The 23,935-nt window shown below is 36.1% G+C and overlaps 1 protein-coding gene across 5 annotated transcripts in view; it reads right to left on the bottom strand.

The window, feature by feature from the left end:
- Positions 1 to 445: 445 nt before the first annotated feature.
- The window catches only part of CPNE8 (copine 8), a 239,321-nt gene continuing 215,831 nt past the window's right edge, over positions 446 to 23,935 (bottom strand). For all 5 annotated transcript variants that reach the window (XM_077953184.1, XM_077953185.1, XM_077953182.1 and 2 more), the window contains 3 exons: positions 23,760 to 23,817; positions 18,794 to 18,867; positions 446 to 2,339 (listed from right to left, as the gene is read on the bottom strand). In XM_077953184.1, the coding sequence (XP_077809310.1) occupies positions 2,151 to 2,339; positions 18,794 to 18,867; positions 23,760 to 23,817 (321 nt within the window). In that variant the 3' untranslated portion in view covers positions 446 to 2,150. The remainder of the gene's footprint in view (positions 2,340 to 18,793; positions 18,868 to 23,759; positions 23,818 to 23,935) is intronic.

Below are 23,935 nucleotides of genomic sequence, written 5' to 3' on the forward strand. Positions count from 1 at the left end.
TTGTTGCTCATTACTGTGTGAACATCCCTGATAACCAGTTTGTATGTACAACTATTACTATGCATTTGCCTTTATGGAACATGTCTCTGTGATTTCCTATTGCATAGCACCTAACAAAATTTAAGTTATAACAAATATTTCCACAATGGTAATGAGCTCTTCTCTAGTTATATAGTCTTGGATACATCACTTAATCCCTCCACTCTTGGTTTACTACATTTCTGCAATGAAGATACAAGATTTAAGTATTTTCTAATCTTATATATAGCATTAACATCACATAAGTTTCTGATTATCATTCTCAGCCATATAAATGATAACATTTGTAAAGAGAAATTGCTTCATTCCTGGCCATTTACTCCCACTAGGTTTGAGCAAACTATTATTTATACAAGGAATTGTGTAACTTTTGTTTTCTCTGGACAGTTCAAAAAAATAACTAATGTTTGACAAGAAGAAAATAATATTGATCTTATTTATTTTTGTTTTATGGGTTGATAAAGGTAAATTTAAAAATCTGCAGGTTATACACTGTACTGGCATAAATAAGATCAGTAAATGAAAACATCAAACTCTACTGTCATTCATACATGAAATGTACAAAACAAATAGTAACGATTTAAAGATTTTAATACATAATTAAAAATGGACAATTGAGTATTACATAGTTATGTAACACTGATACTGTTAGATATGTGGATGTATATATTCTTTCCAGTAAAATAGTTTCATGCTTATAAAAGTCACCCTAGGTCAACTTGGGACAAAGAAAACAATGTACAGTAGAAATAAACCAAGTATTAAATAGAATATATAGGTAAGGAAAAAATATTATAAAGCAGTTACATTTTTGACACACACACACACACACACACACACAAATAAATATACTTTTCCATTATTTGAAGGCAATTCACAATCATTTCCAGGAATTCTGTGAGAATTTAAGGCCATTTGTTCTAAAGAAATGCTTTAATTTAGACACAACTTCACAAAACTGTAATTCTTGTAAAAACTGTACATGCAAAAACTCTTTACAATTATTTGTGGACAGGCAGGTCAGTATATAGGAGTAGGTTATTTCACAAATGTGTTGTGCACTAAGTCACATAGTTGTATATATTTAACTGAGAATTTCACAAAAGACTTCCAGCCTGTGCACCTTGCGTGGCAACATGGAATGGTGATAACAAGAGATCCCAATCAAGAGAGCCAGTATCCCTTTGAATTAAAATATCTAGACAAGATATAATGGAATAAAAAGTTTAAAACATCTGCTACATGGTTCACAGTTAAATAGTCTTGGTTTCAGTCTTTCTAAATAGCATTATTATATCAGGATGCTACTTTTTACAAAGCATTTTCTGTGCATTTATAGCTCACAATGTTTGACTTTTTCTAATTTCTACTTAGTGTTACAAAATACAAACCAACTGCGGTCTAAATTTAGAACCCAAACTCCATGAAAAGTGCATGTTCAACCAGGAGACACATCTGCTAGGCTTAGACTCCCAAACTCAGCAAACATTGCTGAGAAACTGATTATTAAGCAGATGTAGTTTCTTAAGACAATCCAGTTACTGAGAAATAGAAAATCATTTTTCCCTTCCCTTATTTGCAATTGTGTTTGTCCAGACAGTCATTCAAAGAGATATTGCTCTTGTGATTATAGCTATTGCAATTTAGAAGACAAAGGATTCAGTATTCAAAACTCTTATTCTTAAGAACGGTTATAAAAGTATTGAAATTTAAAAAGTAGTAACATGTAAACATTGATACAGAGACTGCTTTCCTATACACATAGCAGTCGAAGACAATATTTGAGTTAAAAACATAGTTTGTGCTTTTTTCCAACAATACATTGGAAATTAGCTGTTTCTGTTAAAAAAAAAAAAAAAAAAGATTTAGAGAAGACATCCGTACTTTGCTTCAAGCATTTAAACAATTTTTCTGTTGCTCATGCAACAACCATATTTACAGTTTTGGTTTAGGAATAGATTTAATTTTGGATCCAAGAAAGCACATTAACCAGTACTGCTGAAACCAAACTGAGAAAAGTATCCCATTGCCTGGTTCATCACAGAGCACCAGGCACAAAGCATTAACTCAGCAGTTCTGATTTGTAGTGACATTAGCATTTCAGAGCACAGTCATATTTGAGTCTGTAACACATGTGTAGGTGGGGTGTATGGGGGAGGCGCAGGTGATGGCTTGATTCCTCGGGCTCTCATATAGGAGAGAAACTGCTCAGGGATCTCAGCTAGGACGTCTTTCGCCAATCTAGCCATGCTCAATACGTGGTTTCCGCTTCTGTCAATATAATCCCTGAATGGCACAAACTAAAACAGAGAAGAAAGAAAGTTACTTCACAGACTTTAGCAGGCTATATAATAAACACAAAAAAATCAACACATGTACACATTTGGTCATAGGAAAATCAGGGAAACTGAGTAATGGAGAGACGGATAACAATTATACATTATCAAAATATTCAATAGGCCACGCACGGTGGCTCATGCCTGTAATCACAGCACTTTGGGAGGCCGAGGTGGGCGGATTACCTTAGGTCAGGAGTTCAAGACCAGCCTGGCCAACATGGTGAAACCCCGTCTCTACTAAAAATACAAAAATTAGCTGGGCATGGTGGCACACCCCTATAATCCCAGTTACTCGGGAGGCTGAGGCAGGAGAATTGCTTGAGCCCGGAAGGCAGAGGTTGCAGTGAGCCGAGATCATGCCACTGCACTTCAGCCTGGCCAACAGAGTGAGACTGTCTCAAAAAAAAAAAAAAAAAAAAAAAAGAATTCAATACACTACAAATAGCTATAAGTGACTAAACTTACCTAATATATGCTTTATCTCAAAAGGAACACAATCGTTTTCTATGTTTTTCCCCCAATAACTCATGTCACTTAGTCCTAATATGCTTATTATGTTGCCAAATGTCTTCTGCAGTTTTGGGTTCAATACCTAGCCTGAATCCCAACAGGATGGATCATTTAACCTCTTTGGGGCTTGGTTTCCTCTCAAATGGAGTTAATACATGCCTAATTCAGCTTCCGATATAAAAATACTACCCAATTCTGGATAAGAAACGAGTATTACCCAATTCAGGGTAAAATATAATAGTGTACATTGTTAAAAAGTCCTAAACACATTAAAGTATTTTAATTATTTCTAAGAACAAAAAAATCACATGGAATATGAATACAGAATTCACACAGCTCATATTCATAGAAAGCTGAAATATTCAGTACATTGAGTTTTGCATCATATGTTGATTTTTTAATACCTATTATTTGGGAAGACAGTAAAAATGATCTTGGCATAAGATTTGGGTATATTTCTTATTGAAATATCATCATTCTAACAACACATATTAGGTTGGAGCAAAAAGTAATTGTGGTTTTTGCAGTAAAGTGCGGTTTTGCAATGGCAAAAACCGCAATTACTTTTGCACCACCCTTAATAAAAATGATTACTATATCTTTATATATGTAATTATTTGAGAGCCCTTATCAGTTCAACACCAAATGCTCCTGTAATAGATTGCCTGATTCCACTCTCATTTATAATGGTTACTTAAGTTAATAAACACTGTGCTGTTTGAGGGCATTAGTTCAATTTTCCCTTAGGGGCATAATGATGCTTGACGCAACTTTGAAGTGATTGGAACTGTGGATGTTGTGATAATTTAAGAGCACAGTAATTCTAGGTCTTCAGAGAAAAGGCAAAGTGAAGATATTTTAATATGTTGAACAATTTGAGTACAATATATAAAAATTTGAATTAAATCATTTTTTCTCTGGATGAAGACAAAAAACAATCCTGTCTCATGCTGTAAAATACCATTTTACATTTATTTGGAAAATAAAATAAGTTTGCTTTTTATTTAAAGTTATTCAATATGTGCCTCTGGAAAACAATCATTATAGGAAGGCAGCATTTAAAACGGTCAGGTTGCTACAGGTAAACCAAGAAAAATTTTAAGAAATCAAAGATTAGGTATACTGCCTTTCATTCAGTGAAGGTACTCTCTTTTAAAAGAAGAGAAGAAAATTATTCCTTTCTTTTTAAAATAAGACATTACAAACAAGCACATGTATATGACTAAAATTTTACCTTATTTGTCTTTACCCTATTTCCAGGAGGAAAGCTCAGGGCAGTTTTTAGAAATAGGTATTTAAAAGGTGACATATCTTTCTGCTACTAAGGGCAAGAAAGCTTGCTAAGGGTGCGGGGGAAAAGAAAAACTAACAATAAATGCGATCTTCACTTCAGAAGAGAATGAGGAGAATCAGAACTTTTGTGAAGTCTTTATTCCCTAGCTATGGACAAGATTTGACATTTTTAATAGAAAAAAATCAAAGAGGTATAAAAAAATAAATTGAGGTTAATTTTCTCTCTGAAACTATAATTAGAAAAGAGAAAACAGGAATCAACATAGTTAGCGATTAATGAGAAAATATATCTAATTGTAACTATAATTTACTTCATTCTTATTCTAGAAGGTATAATGCTTTAAATGTTAACATTTAGTAATGTTGGTATGGTTAATATACATACAGTGGTCTTTAGACTTTTTTTGAAGAGTTTTTCTTTTTTTTTTTTTTTTATAGAAAATGTATGTAACTAATGCATACATTTCAGGGAAATGTTGGCAAGCAGCTGATGCTTCTCTGTGGAAAGGGGAGATCTCCCCTGCTTTTATCTTACCTTTACCTCAACTTTGGTCTCATATTTTTAATTCTTTACCTTGCTTCTGCATTATGGACATTAAACTCATTTAAGTTTTTACCTCCCTATTCTCAGAAACTTTGGAATTAGACTTCCTAGTTTCAAAGCCTGGTCTGCTGCCTGTTGCCTGCATGATCTTGAGCAGGTTATTTTCTACTCTTTGCCTGTTTCTTCTTCTAGAAAATAAAAACCAGATGGCTTCACTGCAAATTCTACCAAACTTTTAGAGAACTAACATGAATTATTCTCAAACTGTTTTTTTAAATTGAAGGAAAGAAACTGGCCAGCAACCTAGCTTAAAGGATCCTCCATAATGGCCATGCAAGTCTATGCACAGATGGAAGAATAGACACTGCAGGAGCTGATAAAGTATTTCTTTGGTGGTCAGGACCAAGCCTTTCAGGTCCATTCCAAGATGGGCGAATAGGAACAGCTCTGGTCTGCAGCTCCCAGTGTGATAGACGCAGAAGATGGGTGATTTCTGCATTTCCAACTGAGGTACCTAGTTCATCTCATTGGGACTGGTTGGACAGTGGGTACAGCCCACAGAGGGCAAGCCAAAGCAGTATGGGGCGTCACCTCACCTGCGAAGTACAAGAGTTTGGGGGATTTCCCTTTCCTAGCCAAGGGAAGCCATAACAGACTGTGACAGACTGTACCTGGAAAAAGGGGACACTTCTGCCCAAATACTGTACTTTTCCCACAGTCTTAGCAACTGGCAGACCAGCAGCTTCTCTCCCGTGCCTGGCTCGGTGAGTCCCACGCCCACGGAGCCTTGCTCACTGCTAGCACAGCAGTCTGAGATCAACCTACGAAGCTGCAGCCTGGCAGGGGGAGGGGCATCTGCCATTGCCGAGGCTTGAGTAGGTAAACAAAGCGGCTAGGAAGCTTGAACTGGGGGAGCCCACCACAGCTCAGCAAGGCCTACTGCCTCTATAAATTCCATCTCTGTGGGCAGGGCACAGCTGAACAAAAGGCAGCAGAAAGTTCTGAAGACTTAAACAGCCCTGTCTGACAGCTCTGAAGAGAGCACTGGTTCTCCCAGCATGGCATTTGAGCTCTGAGAATGGACAGACTGCCTCCTCAAGTGGGTTGTTGACCCCTGTGTAGCATAACTGGGAGACACCTCCCAGTAGGGGCTGACAGACACCTCATACAGCTCAGTGCCCCTCTGGGACGAAGCTTCCAGAGGAAGGATCAGACAGCAATATTTGCTGTTCTGCAATATTTGCTGTTCTGCAGCCTCCACTGGTGATACCCAGCCAAACAGGGTCTGGAGTGGACCCCCAGCAAACTCTAACAGACCTACAGCTGAGGGACCTGTTAGAAGGAAAACTAACAAACAGAAAGGAATAGCATCAACATCAACAAAAAGGACATCCACACCAAAACCCCATCTGTAGGCCACCAACATCAAAGACCAAAGGTAGATAAAACCACAAAGATGGGAAGAAAAACCAGAGCAGAAAAGCTGAAAATTCTAAAAACCAGAGTGCCTCTTCTCTACCAAAGTATCACAGCTCTTTGACAGCAATGGAACAAAGCTGGATGGAGAATGACTTTGATGAGTTGACAGAAGTAGGCTTCAGAAGCTCAGTAATAACAAACTTCTTCGAGTTAAAGGAGATGTTCTCAGCCATCACAAGGAAGCTAAAAACCTTGAAAAAAGGTTAGACGAATGGCTAACTAGAATAAACAGTGTAGAGAAGAACTTAAATGACCTGATGGAGCTGAAAACCATGGCACGAGAACTTTGTGATGCATGCACAAGCTTCAGTAGCCGCCTCAATCAAGTGGAAGAAAGGATATCAGTGATTGAAGATCAAATTAATGAAATAAAGCAAGAAGACAAGATTAGAGAAAAAAGAGTAAAAAGAAATGAACAAAGCCTCCAAGAAATACAGGACTATGTGAAAAGACCAAATCTACGTTTGATGTGTGTACCTGAAAGTCATGGGGAGAATGGAACCAAGTTGGAAAACACTCTTCAGGATATTAACCAGGAGAACTTTCCCAACCTAGCAAGGCAAGCCAAGATTCAAATTCAGGAAATACAGAGAACACCAAAAGGTACTCCTTGAGAAGAGCAACCCCAAGACACATAATTGTCAAATTCACCAAGGTTGAAATGAAGGAAAAAATGTTAAAGGCAGCTAGAGACAAAGGTTGGGTTACCCACAAAGGGAATTCCATTAGAGTAACAGTGGATCTCTCAGAAGAAACCATACAAGCCAGAAGAGAGTGGGAGCCAATATTCAACATTCTTAAGGAAAGGAATTTTCAACCCAGAATTTCATATCCAGCCAAACTAAGCTTCATAAGTGAAGGAGAAATAAAATCCTTTACAGGCAAGCAAATGCTGATTGATTTTGTCACCACCAGGCCTGCCTTACAAGAGCTCCTGAAAGAAGCACTAAACATGGAAAGGAACAACCAGTACCAGCCACTGCGAAAACATGCCAAATTGTAAAGACCATCAATGCTATTAAGAAACTGCATCAATTAATGGGCAAAATAACCAGCTAACATCATAATGACAGATCAAATTCACACATAAAAATATTAACCTTAAATGTAAATGGGCTAAATACCCCAATTAAAAGACACAGACTGGCAAACTGGATAGTAAAGATCCATCAGTATCCTATACTCAGGAGACCAATCTCACATGCAGAGACACACATAGGCTCAAAATGAAGGGATGGAGGAAGATTTACCAAGCAAATGGAAAGCAAAAAAACTGGAGGGGTTGCAATGCTAGTCTGATAAAACAGACTTTAAATCGACAAAGATCAAAAAAGACAAAGGCCATTACATAATGGTAAAGGGATCAACGCAACAAGAAGAGCTAACTAACCTAAATATACATGCACCCAATACAGGAGCACCCAGATTCATAAAGCAAGTCCTTAGAGACCTACAAAGAGACTTAGACTCCCACACAATAATAATGGGAGACTTTAACACCCCACTGTCAAGATTAGATCAACTAGACAGAAAGTTAACAAGGATATCCAGGATTTGAACTCAGCTCTGCACCAAGCATACCTAATAGACATCTACAGAACTCTCTACCCCAAATCAACAGAATATACATTCTTCTCAGCACCACATTGCACTTATTCTAAAATTGACCACATAATTGGAAGTAAAGCACTCCTCCCCAAATGTAAAAGAACAAAAATCACAACAAACTCTCTCTCAGACCACAGTGAAATCAAATTAGAACTCAGAATTAAGAAACTAATGCAAAACCGCACAACTACATGGAAACTGAACAATCTGCTCCTGAATGACTACTGGGTAAATAGCGAAATGAAGGCAGAAATAATGATGTTCTTTGAAACCAATGAGAACAAAGACGCAATGTACCAGAATTGCTGGGACACATTTAAAGCAGTGTGTAGAGGGAAATTTATAGCACTAAATGCCCACAACAGAAAGCAGGAAAGATCTAAAATCGACACCCTAATATCACAATTAAAAGAACTAGAGAAGCAAGAGCAAACAAATCAAAAAGCCAGCAGAAGGCAGGAAATAACTAAGATCAGAGCAGAAATGAAGGTGATAGAGACACAAAAAACCCTTCAGAAAAATCAGTGAATCCAGGAGCTGGTTTTTTGAAAAGCTCAACAAAATTGATAGACCACTAGCAAGACTAATAAAGAAGAAAAGTGAGAAGAATTAAATAGATGCAATAAAAAATGATAAAGGGGATATCACCACTGATCCCACAGAAATACAAACTACCATCAGAGAATACTATAAACACCTATATGCAAATAAACTAAAAATTCTAGAAGAAATGGATAAATTCCTTGACACATATACCCTCCCAAGACTAAACCAGGAAGAAGTTGAATCTCTGAATAAACCAATAACAGGCTCTGAAATTGAGGCAATAATTAATAGCCTACCAACCAAAAATCACAAGTATTTCTAAACACCAATAACAGACAAACAGCCAGATCATGAGTGAATTCAATTCACAATGGCTACACATAAAATAAAATACTTAGGAATCCAACTGACAAGGGATGTGAAGGACCTCTTCAAGGAGAACTACAAACCACTGCTCAATGAAATAAGAGGACACAAACAAATGGAAGAACATTCCATGCTCATGGATAGGAATAATCAATATCATGAAAATGGCCATACTGCCCAAGGTAATTTGTAGATTCAATGCCATCCCCATCAAGCTACCGATGACTGTCTTCACAGAACTGGAAAAAACTACTTTAAAGTTCATATGGAACCAAAAAAGAGGCCACATTGCCAAGACAATCCTAAGCCAAAAGAACAAAGCTGGAGGCATCACGCCACCTGACTTCCAACTATACTAGAAGGCTATAGTAACCAAAGCAGCATGGTACTGGTACCAAAACAGAGCTATAGACCAATGGATCAGAACAGAGGCCTCAGAAACAACACTGCATATTCTCACTCACAGGTGGGAATTGAACAATGAGAACACTTGGACACAGGGTGGGGAACATCACACACCAGGGCCTGTGGGGGGCTCAGGGAGAGACAGTATTAGGAGAAATACCTAATATAAATGATGAGTTGATGGGTGCAGCAAAGCAACATGGCACATGTATACCTGTGTAACAAACCTGCACATTGTATACATGTACCCTAGAATTTAATATAATAAAAATAAATAAGTAAATAAAATTGAAGGGGAATGAATTCTTCCAAATGTATTCCACAAGGCTAGAACTACCCTAATACCAAAAACCAGAAAAGGACACAACAACAACAAAAATCTACAGGTTAGTATTCCTGATGAATACAGACACAAACATCTTGAACGAAATACTAGCAAACCAAATACAACAGCACATCAAAAAGATTATACACCATGATCAAGTAGGATTTATCCCAGGAATGCAAGGATGGTTCAATGTGTGCAAATCAATAAATGTGACACATCATATGAACAGAATGAAAGCAAGAAAAAAAAAAACAAAAAACACATCATCTCAATAGATGCAGAAAAAGCATTTGATAAAATACAACATCTCTTCAGGATAAAAATTATCTGTAAATTAGGTGCAGAAGCAACATACCTCAACACAGTAAAGGCCAATATGACAAACCCACAGTTAATATCATAGTGAAAGGAAAAAAGTTGAAAACTTTTCCTCAAAGAACTGGAACAAGAGAAAGATGCCCATTTTCACCATCCTTATTCAACATGGCACTGGAAGTCCTAGCCAGAGAAATTAGGCAACAGAAAGAAATGAACAGCATCCAAACTGGAAAGTAAGAGATTAAGTTATCCCTGTTTGCATTTGACATGATTGTATATAAGGAAAACCCTGAGAATACCACAACACAACTGTCAGAAGTAATAAGTGAATTCAGAAAAGTTGTAAGATACAAAATCAACATACAAAAATCAGTGACCTTTTTTATACCAATAGCAAACTAGTTGAAAAAGAAATCAAGAAAGCAATCCCATTTATAATAGCCAAAAAAAAAAAAAAAAACTAGAAATAAGTTTAATCAAAGAGGTGAAAGCTCTCTACAATAAAAAACTATAAAACACTGATGAAAGAAATTTAGGAAGACACACAAAAATAAAAATTTCCTGTTCATGGATTGGATTAATATTTTTAAATGACCATACTACCCAAAGCAATCTACAGATTTAAAGTAATACCTGTCAAAATGCCAAGACATTCTTTACAGAAATAGAAAAACACAATCCTAAAATTTGTGTGGTGCCACATAAGACTCCAAATAGCCAAAGCAATTCTGAGCCAGAAGAAGAAAGCTGAAGGTATCACATTACCAGACTTCAAAATATATTACATAGCCATAGAAACCCAAACAGGAAGGCACTGGCATAAAAACAGACACATAGACCAATGGAACAGAATAGAGAACTCAGAAATAAATCCACATATTTACAGCCAACTGATTTTTGCCAAATGCATTAAGAACATACACTGGGGAAAGAACACCCTTTCCATTAAATGGTGGTGGGATAACTGGATATCCACATGCAGAAGAATGAAACTACACTCTTATCTATCACCATATAAAAATCAACTCAAAATGGGTTAAAGACTTAAATGTAAGATCCTAAACTATGAAACTACTAGAAAAAAACCATAGGGGAAATGCATCAGGACATGAGTAGGCAAAAAAATTGTATGAATAAGGCCTCCAAACTTAGGCAACAAAAGTAAAACTACATAAATGGCATTATATTAAGCTAAAATCTTCTCAACAGCAAAGGAAGTAATCAAGAGAGTGAAGAGACAACATTTTATTCATCTAATAAGATTAATATCCAGAATATACAACGAATTCAAACAATAGCAAAACAAAAAAACAAACCAAAAACCCGCAAAGAATCTGATTTTAAAATGGGCAAGTGACCTAAACAGATATTTCTCAAAAAAAGCCACACAAACGGCCAAAAGTAATGAGAAAATGCGGAAAAATCACTATTTATCAGATAAATGCAAATCAAAACCACAGTGAGATATCATCTCATCCCAGTTAGAATGGCTATTACCAAAAAGACAAAAATGGCAAATATTGATAAGGATGTAGAGAAAAGGGAACTCATACATTGTTGGTGGGAATGTAAATTATTACAACCATTATGGAAAACAGAACTACCATAAGCTTCAGCAATTCCACTACTGGGTATTTATCCACATGAAAGGAAACCAGTATGTCAAATAAATAGCTGCATTCCCATGTTTATTGCAGCATTATTCACAATAGCCAGGATATGATATTGACCTAAGTGTCCATTAACAGATGAATGGATAAGGAAAGTGTAGCATATGTACACAATGAAATACTATTCCGCCATAAAAAATGAAATTCTGTCATTTGTGGCAACATGGATAAGCCTGGAGGACATTATGTTAACTGAAATAAGCCAGGCATAGAAAAATAAATATATATGTTCTCCCTCATATGTGTAAGCTAAAAAAGTTGATATCGTAGCAATAGAGAGTAGAAAAGCGGTTACTATAGGCTGGGAAGGATAGGTCGGGAAAGAGGAGTAAGGAGACTGTGGTTCATGGATACAAAATTACAGCTAGATAGGAGGAATAAATTCTGTTGTTCTCTAGCCCTGTAGGGTTACCATAGTTAATTATTATTTACTGCATATTTTTGAATAGCTAGAAAACAGAATTTTGAATGTCCCCGACCAAAAAAATAAATGTCTGAGATATGGGTATGCTATCCCTGATAGAATAATCACACATTGCATACATGTAATGAAACATCACATTGTACCCTAGAAATATGTATAATTATGTCAATAAAATAATACCTATTTCATTGTTTTGTATTAAATAAGTTAAAACTTAAAGTGCTTAAACAGTAGCAGTTCAATTTGTAATATGTATTATATATGAAAGCCATCATTATAATTACTTTTCTATTCATTAACTTACACCTTTATATAGTCAATATAAAGCAATTTTGAAAATAGTTTTCAATTTATATTCATATCAAACTTTAATGAAGATTATTATCAATTTTATCTCTTTCAAATTTGAATACAGTATCAGTTCATCTAAAACAGTAATTCCTGGCCTTTTTAAATTTTAAAACACTGTTGTTTCACCTTTTCAGCAAGTCCCACAGGATATGCAGATGTTTTTTAATTGAGGTAAATTGAATTTCACTTTTAAGAATTTTATGACACTCTGGAACCTCAAAGCTAAGGCTCATAATCATCACTGTTCTTAGAATACACACAGTTCTACTCTTCTTTAAAACAGTTTATAAATAACAGGTAAAAAAGAAATCCTCAATTTCAACCTAGAATGGGAGTATATATCACATTTAGCTTAGGTTTGTTAGGTAAGCACAGAGTCTGATATTCCATTTGGACATTAGGGGGCACTGCCTACAGGTTGAGAACAACTGTCATAGAAGTCAGGGTTATCAAACAGGAGTATCCTTCATCCCACACTTATATCTGGAGTAGGATAAAAAAAAGTCACTAGCCTAAACTAAACCTTTTCCAAAGGAACATTTATTTCTTCAGTCATGTCACAAGGTACTTTATAAATGAGAGAAAAGACAATGACTTCAGAAATTTCCTATACCTCTTATTTCAGATCTTAAAACTTTCATGGCAAAATTGCCCTCTTTCTTGGAAGATTGCTCATATCCTTTTATTTTTACAGGTTTCCACTCAACTTCTTAGGCCACTCTGTTTATTACCTCTATTAGTCCATCATTTCTGATCCCTGTACCTGGGAACCTCTTGTCCAAAATAATTCCCACACATTTGTGAATGCATGTTGACCACATGGTAATTTGGACCCTTATAATATTTAGAAGAATAAATCAATTTTTCTTTGTACTAATTTATCACATTCATATAAAGAATACCAACAAATGCATTTTATTCTATAGGAAGTATGGTATACTTGTTACTCTACATCTTTTTTCAGCACCCACCAGCATAGGGAAAATGTTCCACATGGCTGCTCTAACTGCTTGCTTTGCCTATTCGTAAAAACAAGTTTGAATTAGTTTGGACAAATGGGCTTTTAGTTGCTGCTCTGCTCAGTTTTGCTGGATTGTTCCTACTGTGCAGAGCTCCATTAGTGATTTTCAAGTCTAAGCCCTCAAGGTTATTATTCTTTTAATGGAAAATATGATTTAAATATAATTTTTAAGGAAATGATAGGCTGGCCCAGCAGCTACATGCAGCCAGGTGGAATGGCACTGCATTATACACAATGGCCAATCCATAGCATAAACAAATAGAAAGCCTTTATGTATATTGACTTAAGAAAATAAGTCACCTAAGTTTTAGACTAATAACCATCCTGCTTACTATTTATACTATAGTGACACGAAATTAAATAATGAGGCCATGAGACTTAATCACACATAAAACTTACTACCTTGTCATATGTTAGGGCACAGCTACTATGAAATAGTGACAAAAAATGCCTTCCCACTGGACTGCACAGATGTACTGTACTGATAATCATTTATTGAGCAACTGGTATTTGGGAAGTCTTCTGCTAGGAGATTTAGCACAATATGTCATTTAATATTCACAAGAATCTTATATACTTTGAATGCACATAAGAAGAAACTGAAAGAAAGTTTAATGAACTTATCCAGGATCAGCTCTGAGTATGTCAGAATCACTATTTGAACTCAAATGGATCTGACTTGAATTCATTAGCCACTTCGGTAATATAAAAAGGGTAATAGATCTTAATAATTTTCATTAAAATTTTGTCTTTTAGGACAGTGCATTATAATAGGAGTAACACTGGTTTTAGAACCAGAACACTCTTGGAAATCTGGATCTACCAACTTATGACCTAAATAACTTTTGTTCTGGGGCTGGCTTCAGTTTTTTTTTTATCTGTAAATAACTTTAAGACAAACAATGACCGGTATTTTTAGGAAGATACAAAGTAATATGGGGACAAAGTAAAAATTCATCCAGGTGTGGCGAGTGAGGTCTTTGGAGAGAGCTGTGTGACAGGCTCTATGTTGAGAAATTTCAAAGTATAGGATTTCAATCAGCACAGATGAGGAGGAAGAGTATTCCAGGTAAAATGACAAGTGAAAATAAAAGCAAGAACCACGGAAATGTGTGATGTGAAGTTAGTTTATTAAGATAAAGTACAGTGTGTTTGTCTGTTTCTGTGTGTATTTAGCTAAAGAAGAGCCTGAAGGCCGGGCGCGGTGGCTCACGCCTGTAATCCCAGCACTTTGGGAGGCCGAGGCGGGTGGATCACGAGGTCAGGAGATTGAGACCACGGTGAAACCCCGTCTCTACTAAAAATACAAAAAAATTAGCCGGGCAAGGTGGCGGGCGCCTGTAGTCCCAGCTACTCCCGAGGCTAAGGCAGGAGAACGGCGTGAACCCGGGAGGCGGAGCTTGCAGTGAGCGAGATCGCGCCACTGCACTCCAGCCTGGGTGACAGAGCGAGACTCCGTCTCAAAAAAAAAAAAAAAAAAAAAAAAAAAAAAAAAAAAAAGCCTGAAATCAGGTCACGGATAATCTTAAATGCCATGTTTAGGTGTTAGAATCAAAATTATACAGAATACATCTTAAGAATTTTAGAATCAGACATTTTAGGATTAAATCCTCGTCCACTTCTCATTAGCTGGGTGACTGTGGACAAGAGGAATTGAGCTAGCTTCATGTCCTTTTTTTTTTGTAAAATGCAATAATCAAAGTACCTGTCACATAAAGTAAATTAAGGACTGAGTGATATAATGCTATAGCTCTTAGCCTGCCTAGCACATGAAACACTTAATAAAGGGTTAAATATCATTATATGAAAAGGAAGGTATTTAATATTTACTATAATAATAAAACCCTATCTACTACCCCCAATTTTCTGCTGAACCTCAGCTACATACTATTATTTGCCACCTTAGGATTTTCTTTATCCACTTGAGAAATCTGGAATTTCAATTGTGTTGTGTGTATAAACTGGATTCACTTCAAACAGTGAGAAATGGAAAGCAGAAATAGACCCTATTATCTGATAATATTTTAGAGAATTGGTTTACAGTTTTTTTCTGACCATGGGAAGATTGAAAATATCCTGCATGTACACTTGCAACCCCACTATTCTAAATATTCAAGAGTGTTTCTCTCCTTTAAAATAATTTGCTTTAAAAACTTTTTAGTGACTGGTAGAACCTGGAAAACTCTGATGGTGGAATGTTTAGCCTTATTCAAGGTGAGAGAGGAGGTGCCAATTCTTTTACACAATGTGAATGTAAATGATCAATCTGATATGTAAAGTACTGACCACCACTTAGAAACTTCTCCATGACAGTAGAAAAGAGTACATTGAATCTCTAAGTCAATGCAGGAATGTAAGTCAAGATGCCACTGTCATTAAGGGTGCCACTAATTTCCTAGGGACATTTTAATTTCTTGTTCAGTAAATGTTAAGACCTCACTATTCTTCAGTTCAACTTTACATGGCAGAATCCCTTGAGTGTTCACCTGTATCCCCAGGTGTGTTCAAAATCTTTGGGATCCCAGTGTTACTTTATGGTGACAGAAGTCAGAATCCTTCAGCTTTTTTTTTTTTTTTTTTTTTCCATTTTTGAGACGGAGTTTCACTCCAGTTGTCCAGGCTGGAGTGCAATGGTATGATCTTGGCTTACTGCAATCTCCGCCTCCTGGGTTCGAGCAATTCTCTTGCCTCAGCTTCCCAAGTAACTGAGGTTACAAACGCCTGCCACCACACCCAGGTAATTTTTTTTGTATTTTTAGTAGAGATGGGGTTTCACCATGTTGGCCAGGCAGGTCTTGAACTACTGACCTCAGGCGATCCTCCCACCTTGGCCTCCCAAAGTGCTGGGAATACAGGCGTGAGGCACTGCGCCCGGTCGGATTCTGACTTTCAAGAAGCAAAAACTTACATAATTATACTAATATATACCTACGCTATTGGTAAGTAACAAAGTATTTTATGTCTGTTACTTCCTTTGAGACTCACAACATCAAGGGAGGAGCAAAGATGAAAGAATTTGGAGTCTACCAATAATGAAACAAAGACAGAGAAATTTTTTTTACTTGTTCAAGACCACAGTGACAAACGTATAGTTTCACAGATCATCGGTGACCTATCTCAATATTCTGTTCAATGTAATATATCTATTGATTGATTAGTTTCATGATCAAGGACAATTTTTTTAATGCAAATAGGTTGTCACTAACATAACCTACTGGCCTTCTTAAAAGGAACCTTAATCATGTGAGCAATCTTAGCTATTTCCTAATGAAGAAAGTAATACCACGCTTCTCTTAAGCATCATTTAAATGGAACTATGAGATATGAGGTTGCCTCTGCTAACTTGGTAAAAATGCATTAGGACAGCAACATAACACATTCTAAACACTTCAAATTCATACTTCCATGCAGTAATTCGATTTTTTTGAAACTGAAAGGATATTATAGAGAGATTTTACATAAAGTGTAATTACTTAGACCTTTAACTATGCTGATGAGGTTAAGGTGAATAATCATGTGTCTAATTATGAAAGAAACACATAATGGGCCGGGCGCAGTGGCTCACACTTGTAATCCCAGCACTTTGGGAGGCCGAGGCAGGTGGATCACAAGGTCAGGAGATGGAGACCATTCTGGCTAAAATGGCGAAACTCCGTCTCTACTAAAAAAACACACAAAAAAATTAGCCGGGCATGGTGGCGGGCACCTGTAGTCCCAGCTACTCAAGAGGCTGAGGCAGGAGCATAGTGTGAACCCAGGAGGCGGAGCTTGCAGTGAGCTGAGATTGCACCACTGCACTCCAGCCTGGGCGACAGAGCGAGAGCGAGACTCCGTCTCAAAAAAAAAAAAAAAAAAAAGAAAAAACCAAAAAAAAAAAAAAGAAAAAACAAAAACACATAATGAGCTTCTTAAGCAAATGACAATATCACCAAGTTCCTTTTCTCAGCTGCTTTTAACCTAATCATTTATGTGAATGTGATTTTTACTGTATCAAGTTCTTTAGGTTGAAAAGCTTACATCATATTCAATTATCTTTTTTAAAAAAACTATTTTACAGAAGTTTTTATTTTAAAATTTAATTTTGCTGGCTAATGAAGAATAATTACTTTTGAATCTTTATCAACATTACTCTTTATATTATCATACTAACAGATTACTTTATATTATTACTTCCTCAAATTATTTCAAGTATTTTTTGTTGTTCTTTTGTCTAAAAGTTCTATTTCAGGAATGTATTTTATATGCATGATCTCACTTAATCTTCACAATTCTATTTATTCCCCAAAACACTGAAATATAGAAAGCTTATCCAAGTTATCATAGTGGAAAAGTCAGAATTAGAACCAAATTCTGTATGATCCCTGATAGAGCAGGAGCAGTCATCTCGGACAAACACGGCCACTGTAAGTTCCAGCTCTCTTTCTAGCCTCATGCATTTTAAGGAAATTACTTCTCTTCTAACTACAAGCAGCCACAAAGAGCAGACAATAAAACACAGATAAGACAGCTTGGGCGCAGAGGGAGGTGGGAGGAAAAGTCTCTCAGGTAACTGCCAAACTTTACCCTTATACAATGGGCCCAATAAAACAGTGGGCCTTAGTAAACACATTCCTTTCCCTTCAGGTGCGCTAAGATAGGGAAGCTAAACGCAGACTCGGAAGGATATGCCTGAAGTTGCAGAAAGATGTATAGGAGCAGACACACAACTCTCCCTCCCAGATAAGCACAACAAAGAGACACAGAAGCAATCCAAGCCTCTGATAAACTCTCCCACCCTGAATCCTTAAAAACTCTTGGTCTGTAAGAGAGTGTGGCTTCTGACCTAATTCAGTCAAAAGTCCCTCCCAGGTTTAAAATAAACCTGTTGACTGTGGAGCCACCCTTTGTGTTTCTCTGCTCTTTCTTCAATTCTTACAATCACAAATTATTTTCTATTAATGACTGTATTATGGGTGAATATATATGTTACTATTTAGGAAATAATATTAAAGTTCATTGTTTGCTCCCTTAAAATTTTGATACCATGTGCTCAAATGGTACTGAGACCTTCTTCCTTTTCCTATCCAAAAAGATATACTTCACAGCTTGTTTTCCATTCTGACATACTAAAAAATATGGAAATTTTATGCAACTATTTAGCGGAATTAACACCTTGTTTTCAATTATAAATTTTAATTACATTTAATTACTGATTGTTTATATTCACTTCCAGAATAATAGGCTTTAGTTAAGTATTTTTCTTAATTCTAGCCTTTTCTATATATAGATATAATTTTTTTATATATGACATATTTTAGAATCTGTTTCGTTATTTTTTCTTAACCATAATCTATGAGGGAAGTATGAAAATACATACAAAGTTTTTGGTATATTTTTACTAAATTTATTTACTCTGAGTATCTACCAGATTAAAATATATTTAGTTTTTGTTGAGACTAATAAATAGAAAAGCATCATTAAAAAAACTGTTATATTTCTAGCTTCTAATTTTGTTAAAATATCCCAGTGATATTTTCTAGCAATAGTAAAGTAGGAAAAGATTTATTTCTTACCTGTACAATGTCTCTTTCAGCATATTTTCCTCTAGAGGAGACTCTTACATCATCTCCATCCAATTCAACCATTGCTTTAAGAGAAAATATGATCATTTATTCAGTACATTTCAGCCAAATACTAAAACAATGTGGACAGTAAGGAAATCAAGATGTATGAAGTAGCAAAATGTCCTATGAAAAGAAAGCAAGCATGTTGATCCCTTCAGGTCTTCATTTCTCACACAAAACTTGACTAAGTGTGCATTTTACAGACAAAGTGAGCCAAGATCTTGTGTGACTCTTTGAAAGGTGAGCAGAGCCAGTCATTGTGAAACTGTTTCTGAGTCTATCTCTCCATTCTACCAGTTCTAAACTTCGGATTATATGGTTCCATGACTGAGCAAGTGATGTTAATCCATCAAATTTTAATTTTTCTTTCTAATTTAAGAAGCTTGGCCTTAATCATCATAGAATTTTCAATTACAAGTTGAACTTTATTTTTACTGAAACTACGGCAAAGTCATACACATACACATACACACATGCACATACACACACTGCCCAATTTTTACTTTACAAACATATTTAAAAACAGAGGCATTTTCTCTGCTCTTATATTGATTGGATAAAGTATGATTTTTCTCAAGTACAATTTTTTTGTTGATTAAGAAATAATTCTGACATTTCCTAGATCAGTTGGTATTTGGAAGTGCTGCGATATAATGGGACAGCTGGTGATACAGTAATGCCATGCTGCAATTAAGAACATTTTCTAGGGTTTATTAAGTTTTCAGTGAGAATTCTCTAAATAATTAATTACATGAGGAATGCTAATTTGTGCTTGTATAATTCTATTACTGTTATTTCATTTTGTATACATATGACATTCACCAGACTCCAGAGAGCCACTTACAATTATAATTTTGGCCTCATCACCTCTCTACCTGACTCCAATACTGCTCAGTCAGCATACAATCCTCACTTCTTTACTCTTTTCTTCGGTGCTTAGATAATGTATTTGGGTTAAAAACATTCTTTTCAATTTTACTTTTCTACACATGTTCATGAGTCAATGCTTGGGCTGAAACATTGCGAGTATACAAATGAACGGAGAGCTACTGTTCAATAATTTGTCAAGGTGTACAATATATATCATAATTATGTAAAAACTATATTATCAATAATAAGATAATTATCCCAATGCAAAAGACATGTTTTAATCTCCCTTACTTCTTGGATATGTAAATATAACATTATGTTCAAATATTTTCAGTGATTAATTCTTTTTATATCTAAATTTGCTTTTACAATTTTCACATTACTTTGGGACATAAATACGCACCAATGGTAACATCCAGTGGTCACAAACACTTCTCCATTATTCTTTAACATGTTAATAATTTACAACAATTACCCTATACTCATGCTAAAATGGGAAACAAGGATTAGATGATAATCTAGGTCTCACTTTCCACAATCCTCTACAATCCCCATTGGTCTTTGTTTCATTCCAATTAATGAAAAAAAGGACAGTCATTTAGGCAATACTGTATTAGCATGAGGTCCTATAAAATATCTCCCACTTTTCAGCATGTCCCATGGTTTAAAACACTGTAGACAGCAAGAAGTGGAGGCTATGCTTTTGAGAGAAACAAGAGAGATGGTGTGTAAGTGGTGGAGGGGTCAGGTCTACTCTTCAGGTTTGCAGACCATCTGGTCCTCAAGCAGACGGAGATTATGAACCCCAGTCTCCCACCATTACCTCTTCCTGGAAAGGTGTATGAGACAGATCTGCATTTCTTTCTACCCATGGGAGACACAATGAAGTTAGAAACCCTTTTATTTATCCCCTTCGTCCAACTCGAATCAAAGCAGATAGCCAGATGCTGCTTTAATTTGACTTTTTGGCTGCCTTTTAAGTATAAAGAAATCTTGCTTTGAGAAATCTTTCTTCACAATAAAGGTTCTTTTTTCAGGAGTGAAAAAGAGTCACTGGGGAAATTTATGTAGATAGTTTTCAAATGGTCTTATCAAAATACAGAGTTAAATTTAAATACTCAATCTAACAGTTTATTCTTATTTCCTCTACCTTCAAAGGACAGATGGCAAAATATTGTATTTCTTGCCCATGCAAACAATGTCTTTCAGGTTAAAAAATGTGTAGATGTTGGATTTATGTGGTTAGCTGATGAAATCTGTCATATGGTTTGGCTCTGTGTCCCCACCCAAATCTCATGTCAAATTGTAATTCCCATTCTCATTGAGGGAGGGACCTGTAATCCCCACATGTAGAGGGAGAGAAGTGACTGGATTATGGGGGTGGTTCCCCCATGCTGTTCTTGTGATAGTGAGTGAATTCTCACAAGATCTTATGGTTTTATAAATAGCCTTCTTTCCTGCCCTCTCACATGCTCTCTCTCTCTCCTGCCACCATGTAGGATGTGCCCATTTCCCCTTTCACTGTGATTCTAAGTTTTCTGAGGCCTACCCAGCCATGTGTAACTGTGAGTCAATTAAACCTCTTTCGTTTATAAATTACCCAGTCTCGGGTATTTCTTTATAGCAGTGTGAAAACGGACTAATACAATTTGCGAGTTGGATCTCCGTCAGTCAGTTCATATATGTGTGATATATACACTTACTCTAGAGTAGATTTGGAAGTGCCATGAGAGGCTCCTCTGATAGGACAGCAACAATTTGACTAGTCAGATATTTTTCTATATTAAACATGAGTTTAATATATGAACTTTTTTTTTTAGCCAGGAAGAGATGTGTTTTGAAAGGAAAAAAAGAAAAATACTTCAGAGAAGCATCTATTGTCTCCTAGCAGAATAATCTACTTTTCTAGTACTGGGCCCTAAGTTTTTCTATCCCATTAAAACTTCCATCATGGTGAAAACAGAAACCAGGTGTTACAGGAGCCTAATTCCCTGTTCCCATGTTTCCAGAGGAAAATTTCACTCTAACTTCTGGGAAGGCAACTTCCCTTTTCATCTACAATCTTCATTTACCTTTCTGCATGGAAAGAGGAATAGGATTACTAAGATTAGGAGAAATAACTGAGCTTGAATCACTCTCATTTGGAGCAGCACCATTTAAGTGTAATTTCTCTCAGTGGCATGCTTAATAAGCAAAACTCTGCCTCTTTCTATAAGGAGAAGTCCTGGAGATAAGAATGAGATAATTTAATCTGGCGGGGGGGCGGGGGGGGGGGAAGTAATGGGAATGTGATTATTCACAGGTTAACCCAAGTTCTCAAATTCTGCATTGCTAGTAATAAGGCTGATAGAGTGATCAGAATGATTCTTGAATATATATTTTTTTCAGTTAGTTCAGGACCTCAGAGAAAGAAATGATGAATTACCATACCTTAAAACCCGAACAAATTTTCTGGGAACTAAAGAAACAAAGAAAATAAATACCTGTGGCTATTGGATAAGGACAGTAGCCAAACGGCTGTGTCTGCTGCTCTGTATAGAAATATATTACCAGAAATATATACCAGGAAGGGTCAGTGGCTTTGCATTTATGAATCAGGTGTGGGGGCTCTCAAAGAAAAAGAACTGATTGAGGTTTACCATCTCTGAGGTCATATGCCTAATGGTGGACTTCCATAGGAGTCTGAGAGACCTGAGATATACCCATGAAAGATATATCCTTCAAAGGCAAAAGCAAATAGTAGTCAAAGAAGAAAGTGTGAGTTATTTTAGCCAATTGGTGAAGTTTGTGAATCACAGTCTATCATTAATTAATGCAGATTATCAAGTGTGCAAAGCATGGACAGGAAAGATGTCTTAGCCTTCCTGTCTCCAGAGAGGTATCTGAAATTCATGTCTGAAGTACAACTCAAGTAGATGCTAATAGAGATAGAGAAAATATCAGCAGAAGCAGTGTCAGTGAGGGATAAATGACTTGCTTTTGAAACTGCAAGTTTATAATGCTAGAAAGGATGACCAGCCAAGATTAGAATTTAGGGACTCCAGGGTCAGCAATACAACTTGCCTGTGGTGCTTTACCTGAGACTGACAGCTCTGTGTTATCCTCATGGAGGAGGGACTGGTCATTGAATAAGAATCACCCCAGTGATAATTACACTCTAGTTAGCCACCTATGTGCCTAAGTTAACCAGTAACTTACCAAAGATTGTTTCAATAATTCTAAAACCATTCTCATTTCCAAAGCCTCAAGCTAAATAAGCTGCCATTGTTAATATAAAACACCAGAACCGGGTGAATATTATGTGTCTGCGTACTTGCTGTCTGGCACAGAGTTCTCTTAAAGGAATTTATCAGATGACTAGAAACATTTACCCAGATCACTCGTTAACACAAACATTTGTCTCTTAATGGGCATTTGAACAAGGCTTGAGCCTAAATGAAAAACTACCCAGCATGCCAATTTAGCATAATTATGTAAAGTCTCATTAAATTTCAGCTGGTCAGCTCCATTTTCATTTTACTTTGCTCTTTCATATGACACAACTTCTTTATTTATAAGGCTAATGTCTATCAACTAGCTAGAGCCTGAAAACCCATTAAATTGGCATATTATGCTTATGTTAACATTTCTTTTCACAACCTAATGATTTATTAATTTAGCACTCATCTTTAAAGGGTTTTAGTGAACCCAGAGTGTGTTTTGCCTTGGGAACAAAAACTCAATTTATCACTCTGTCAGTCTTAGGAAATATTATTTTGAGGTATAAACTATCTCTAATGAAATGGAATGCTACATGTTGAAATAATCTATAAACTAGAGAGATAATATCCTAGTCAAAAGACAGGATCTTTTAATTGGCACACCTGAATAGACATCATCACGAGCTATCTATGTATATATCTAATTATGGACACAGGAACATTATATACAAACCCAAATACACAGTCACATCCTTCTACAGAGACAAGAATGGCAGAAACCTAAGAGCATGTTACATCAGATTAAATGAATTCCCAAGGAATATTATTGAAATTTTACTACTCACCATCAAATTCTGCTGGTCCAACACCAACTATAATTATTGACATTGGAAGTTTTGAGGCCTTCAAAGAGAAAACACAATTAGGTTTCAATTAAGAAACTGAGTTCTTAAGAAAATAATGAAAGACCAGGAATGATATCTCACACTTGAAATCCCAGCACATTGGGAGGCGAAAGAAG

Source organism: Macaca mulatta, chromosome 11 (assembly GCF_049350105.2).
Source record: "Macaca mulatta isolate MMU2019108-1 chromosome 11, T2T-MMU8v2.0, whole genome shotgun sequence".
NCBI lineage: Eukaryota > Metazoa > Chordata > Mammalia > Primates > Cercopithecidae > Macaca > Macaca mulatta.